At 41.2% G+C, this 6,000-nt stretch overlaps 1 protein-coding gene across 1 annotated transcript in view; it reads left to right on the top strand.

Annotated features, from left to right (window-relative positions):
- Nucleotides 1-222: 222 nt before the first annotated feature.
- The window catches only part of LOC137344640 (LHFPL tetraspan subfamily member 5 protein-like), a 117,885-nt gene continuing 112,107 nt past the window's right edge, over nucleotides 223-6,000 (top strand). Inside the window, exon 1 of the mRNA XM_068007766.1 lies at nucleotides 223-637. Within this exon, the coding sequence (XP_067863867.1) occupies nucleotides 223-637 (415 nt within the window). The remainder of the gene's footprint in view (nucleotides 638-6,000) is intronic.

Raw genomic sequence — 6,000 nt, 5'->3', positions numbered from 1 at the left:
CCAAGGCGATTTGAGCTGGAACCGAGCCAGAACACATTCGAGACGGCAGAATTTATTTGCGTGCTGAGGTATATTCAGAGCCAACAGTTCGTTTCCTTAGCAACATGACTCAAGGAAAAGCAAGCGAGAAAGCATCCTAGGCAACGAATTTTATCCGCATCAAAAAAAGAGCAAAGCAGGAACTGATTAAGACCTTTTTTTTGAAACCAGGTATCTTTAAGAATGGGGGACAAAATGTTACCGGCCCAAGAGGCTGCTAAAATCTATCACACCAATTATGTGAGGAATTCCAGAGCAATAGGTGTTCTCTGGGCTATCTTCACTATTTGTTTTGCTATTATAACTGTGGTCATTTTTATCCAGCCCTACTGGATTGGGGACAGTATCAATACTCCCCAGGCTGGCTATTTCGGACTGTTTCATTACTGTATCGGGAACGGACTGACCAGGGAGCTGATCTGCAAAGGAAGTGCCCTGGATTTTGGCTCTATCCCCTCGGGAGCCTTCAAAACTGCCATGTTCTTCGTTGGCATCTCCATGCTTCTGATCATCGGTTGCCTCGTCTGCTTCAGTCTCTTTTTCTTTTGCAACTCGGCCACGGTCTACAAAGTCTGCGCCTGGATGCAACTTGCGTCAGGTAAGTTCCAGTCCTTCCAGCTAACTCCCATCTGGACTGCAGTTCGGTTATTTAAATAATACACCCGAGTAGTGACCCTCCTTCTTAAAATCATAGCTATTTTTCTGCCTTTCCAATTTTCATAAGATCATCTCTTTCTTTGGGAGTTACTGTTTTCCTCCGCCTACGCTGTTTGGGTGTTTCCAACAGGGTGCTGTCCAATTGATGCGGTCGATCAACTTACCTATGATCGTCCTCATTTATTTCGTTATCAATGATCATTTATTTCCCAACGACTTTTCCTCCATGACAGCAAGCGTCTGTTTATGGAAAGTTTTTGTGTTTCATAGTTACGGATCTATGACAGTGAGTTGCCTTGGTAGTAATCCATTCAAGGAATTCATATAACATGAAAAGACATGGTTTACAAATTTTATCTAAACCCCAGGATCAGGCTACAGCTTCTAAGTCACTGGGTATCTGTTATTTTGTCCGACTTTAGTTAATCAGCTAATTCTGTTAAACTGTTCGACTGAAGTTCCCTGGCAACTTGGTTTCTCCAATATATCATTAGATAATCCATCAAACACCAACAGTACTGCTCCCTCTAAGGCCACTACTTCGCTCCCCAATATTAATATTGACTTTTCCATTTTATTTGATAATGGTTCCTGTGAAACATCTTGGGACGTTTTACGATAAAGGCGCTATATAAATGCCAGTTGTTGTTGTATATGCGCATTCCAATAGAACTGGTATTTAACAATTATCATGAACTTTTGACATGCTAATGACGTTCGGAAGTCTACACAACTAACAACGGAGACTCATGAAAATCTCTTCTGGGGAATTCACTGCACGGTCTGAGATTCACGGGCTCACATGTCTGAGGATGAGCTTTGTTCTAAAAAAATGTATTCAAAATAAACTGTGAGCGATTGTGCCAGCGTTTCTCTTTGCTTGCTAAGCATCCTTGGTGGCTTCATGTGGCTCAAAGAAGTCCTACATTGTCTCCCCGCCTCCCACTAAAGTGAAAAGAGCATGGTGGTGTCAGCATTAAGTAATCTTCAGGATTCCTGTAAAAAAATATTTCCAGGGTACCACAAGAGTATTTAAAGCAGCAGCTCACCACCCTACCCAAACTATGTGCCACTTAATTATATTTTGAGGAGAAAATCTAGTTAGGGTGGAAATAACTGATGACTTGTACACCACCCTATTGAAGACTTCTGAATTATTTAAAACTTTACAAGAAAAATTTCAGATGGTGGCAAGTTAGGGATTGTTTTACTCAGCATGACCTCTTCTACCTCTGTGCATGTATTCATGTGTGTGCACAAAAAATGTATTTAAGTTTGGGTAAAACAAAGTGGATCAGAGATCATTATAAGAATCAAATTGAATGGAATGGTACATGGCCTAATACAAAATAATACTTAAAGTTTGGGTAAATTAAAGAAAACATATTTTTGTTTGAAATTCTGATTTTAAAATATCCATACTCATACAAAAAAATGCACTGTGAATTTTCACTGCTCTATTCTTCAGCAAATGCAATTAATAATTGCCAAAAAATAAGATTCAATGCAGCAATTATGGAGAGTTTAGGCATAGCAGACATTAGAGGGTAAATTTTCTGATGCCCCATGCCACCGGTGGGGCCTCACACACAGTAGGCATCTGATCTTGTACTGCCAATCCATGAGTACCCGATTTTCCGACCAGAGCAATTAATGAGGCTGCATTACCAGAATACGAGGCCTCATTTCCCACAATAAAGTTTGCAGTCCCAAATTTTATGAAATTGAGCAAGGTTCTACCCACAATATAAAGCTCACCCATAAGAAATGGGCACACAAGTGTTCTGAAGCATTCCTCTTAAAACAAGAAGGTAAGTTTGCAGTTAATTTTTTTTTGTGGTTTCATTCTCCCTTTGCTGCAATTTTCTCAACACATTAACTGGATTGGCTGGGAAGATCTCTATTTTAGTATTTTTGGGGTTTCCTGCCTCGTCAATATCTTTCCTCGTTATCCTTTCATTCTGCTGGCATTCACATTGCACCTTAGAAAGGCATGATGCGTTCTGAACACGCTGAATAGTTGAGGTGAGGAAGGGGAGTCATGAGGAGCCAACAAATGCACATGCAATGACCCTTAGGTATTTTAGCCACATCTATCACTGCCATGGGATTTGTACAGGGACATGTCAGAAGAGTTCCGTCTTCACTGCCTCTGCTTCTCGAAACATGCTGCCCCAGAGTTGTGCCATCTGCTGGACAATGATCTGTGCACAATATCTGCATTGCTCCCATAGAATTGAACAAATTTACATGCTACTTCATCCTTCAAAGCCAACCCAGGAGATATCTGCCATATTAGGCAATCTGCAGTGCACACGTAATAGGGAAGTGGCAACTGATGTTTGCAAGGGGCAGCTTTCCCTATAGAAAAGAAGCTTCAACTGTGCAGGAACCCCAGTTTTCAACAGACAAAAGGGTCCCATTTGATGCAAAGAGTCATACATAGCACTCAGATATCCATCAGAGCTCTTCATATAAACCCCATGACCTTCTTGAAGAGAAAAGAACTGTACTCAATAGTCAGGTGGTATCTGACCACAGCAAAACCATCATATATGTCAGTGACCATTAACTATGTAGCAGTCAACAGTGCTCACATTTTATGAAGGGGGAGGAACACTGAGTAGATGGGTCTTAGGAGGAACCAGACCATCTTCTACATCCACGACCGAGAACCCCTCCCTCAAAGAGCAGATGACCATCTTATCGTGGTTACTTCAGCATCTGTTTTTTTTCTGTTCCTCATCTATCACCTGCAACATCAACAAAAGCATGCCATTTAGCTTAGGCACAAACAAACAGCATTGCAAAAGGATAATAGTTGTGAACAATGCTTGAAATGGTACTTCCAGGAGGGTGTGGGAATTTCCAACTTCAGTTTGTGCCATACCTGATGGGTCCATAAGAAATCAATATAAAGTGAGGAGCACACTCACCTTCATCTTGCTCCTAGAACCAGCATACATCGTCCTCATTTATAGGCAGGAGGAGGGAGCTGGGTGACTGCAGTGACTTAATAGATGACGTCTGTCCATGCAGCTCGTATCCATATTTATACAAGAGGGTGGCGTTCAGCCCTAAATCGAACCCACCTCCAATGGTGCACCTTCTGCAGCAGAAGCTCCAATTCATCCACTTCAAAACAATCATATCTCCACTTCATGTCTCCACTGTGCCATTGTGATCAATTATTCAAATTTTCTGACCTTACCACAACTTCCCCTTAAATGACTCGGTGCTGCTTTTAAGCACTGCTCCCCCACCAGATTTTTGCACTGCCCAGCCAAGTGTACTACAGGCCAAGTTTATTGGGTAAACTTTTCCTGTGGCTGCAGCCTATTCAAAATAAGGTGTGGGGCTTTTATCGCAAAACTCAGCACAATCCACCTCACACTGTGCATCCACCCCATAGGCTTGTGCAGACCAAATTTTGCTAAGATCCCAGTATCCTTTTCTATTCTTCCTTTTCAAATACTTATCCAATTCCCATTTAAATGATGTTGTAGTGTCTGCCTCAAAAGCCACATGTGATAAAACATTCCATGTTCTAAGACTCCTCTATATTCTAATTTCCCCCTTCATTCTTCTAGTTATAATCCCATTTATGTCCACTTGCTGTTGATTTGTAAATCAGTGGTAGTTACCTGTTAAATGCATGTTTAAAGACTTTTTTAAAAAATTCCTATTTGATTAAATCCTCAGCCTTTTTGTGCTAACATTTTTTAAACACAGCTATTAGGTCTAATATCTGCAGCTTAAGCCTGCGGATATTATTGCAATAGATTACACCTTATCATAGATCTATATAATTACAGTCAAAATAGCTTTCTCAAAATGTTCTACGGTCATCTAACTGCTTTCACCAACCACCAATAACACTTCATCAGACAATTTTAAGCACAATCACATGTATGAGGTATGTAATAGCAGTGATCACTGTTAGCTCAATCTACGGGTGGTTGACTTAAGAAAGAAAAATTGGCAATATTTAACATTAATAATAGGATGAAAGATTTGTTGGACAACTTGGCACCAGGCAAGTATCTCTTTTTTCATAGCAGTTTGTAGCATTTCTTTAAGGCTAGTCAAATTTGAACAGGAGTATAAACATAAAGGGGTAGAAATTGGACATCTTTGCAGAGGGCCCAGATGAAGATCTCGAGGTCACAGCCTACATTATAAAGACTGATTCCTATACACTAGGGCCTTTTAAGTCCACTGGGCAGCCTGCCAGAGAGCATGCACACAATGGCAGAGCATGGAGGAGTCCAGCTGTAGCTTGTGTGGGATCATACGGCATTCAGACCATGGAATCAACCATGGGGCAAGCGGCCAGCTCTATGAACATTGCAAAACCCTGTTTTCTGGGTGGAAAACATTCGCGAAGATGACCAGTTTTGCAGGGCTGTGTTCTGCGTTCCAAGAATACTTGAAAAATGCCTGTTGCCGTATTGATTACCTAGGTTAATGAATGGCCTAATACCTGTTTTAAGACCTCACGCAAATTGGGCTGCTGGGCATGCTGTGCTCAGATTTTGCTGCCATGGATCCGAAATGTTTAGATGAGGCCCGAGGTCCAATTTCGGGCCAGCTTTGGGCCTCGGCTCAGCCGCGCGCTGGCTGCGGACAAAAATGGACACAGACAAATTTCTGCCCCACAGGAACAAATATAAACTACCCCTGAAATTGGCTGTAATTTACTTTTTTTTGGAATTTCATGGGCACTTTAATGCATCATACATACCTGGTAATATAGATGCTCATTTTAATTAAACAGTGGCTCAAACCTTTTACACTACAGTAGAAAATCTGATGGTTTATCAAAGGTTTTGAACTGAGATTAGTGTTTTACAGCGATAATTCATAGTTAATGCTCCTTTTAATCCATTACCAACAAAAGCAATGCACAAGTGACATTTGTGATGAATGCTGATTAGATTTTGCAAAAAAGATTGATGACATATTTCTATTGCCTGAGGTTCTTGGTACTGTGGAAACCAGCCAATTTGAGGGCTGATTCCATAGCAAGCATAGTTGTTTTAGAGATCTGTGACTTTTTCTAGCTATCACACCTGCCATGATAGCCGTGGAAGGTGAATGCAGAATGACATGCAACAACAAAAATTGCACTGTTTACCAGAATGGTGGGTTGAGCCATTCAGTTTGTCAGTGGCCAGAAGAGATGGCGACCTTTGCCTCTGGCAGTAATAATTACACCACTGGGGTGCGTGCTGCTGCCTCTGGAAATGCCGCTGAAACTCATATTATTTTAGGTGAATTTCAGAGTAATCAGAAGCCGCAACA

This window comes from Heptranchias perlo, chromosome 27 (assembly GCF_035084215.1).
Source record: "Heptranchias perlo isolate sHepPer1 chromosome 27, sHepPer1.hap1, whole genome shotgun sequence".
In the NCBI taxonomy this organism is placed as follows: Eukaryota; Metazoa; Chordata; class Chondrichthyes; order Hexanchiformes; family Hexanchidae; genus Heptranchias; species Heptranchias perlo.
The sequence above is the reverse complement of the archived record's forward strand: the minus strand, read 5'-3'. Positions and strand labels throughout refer to the sequence as shown.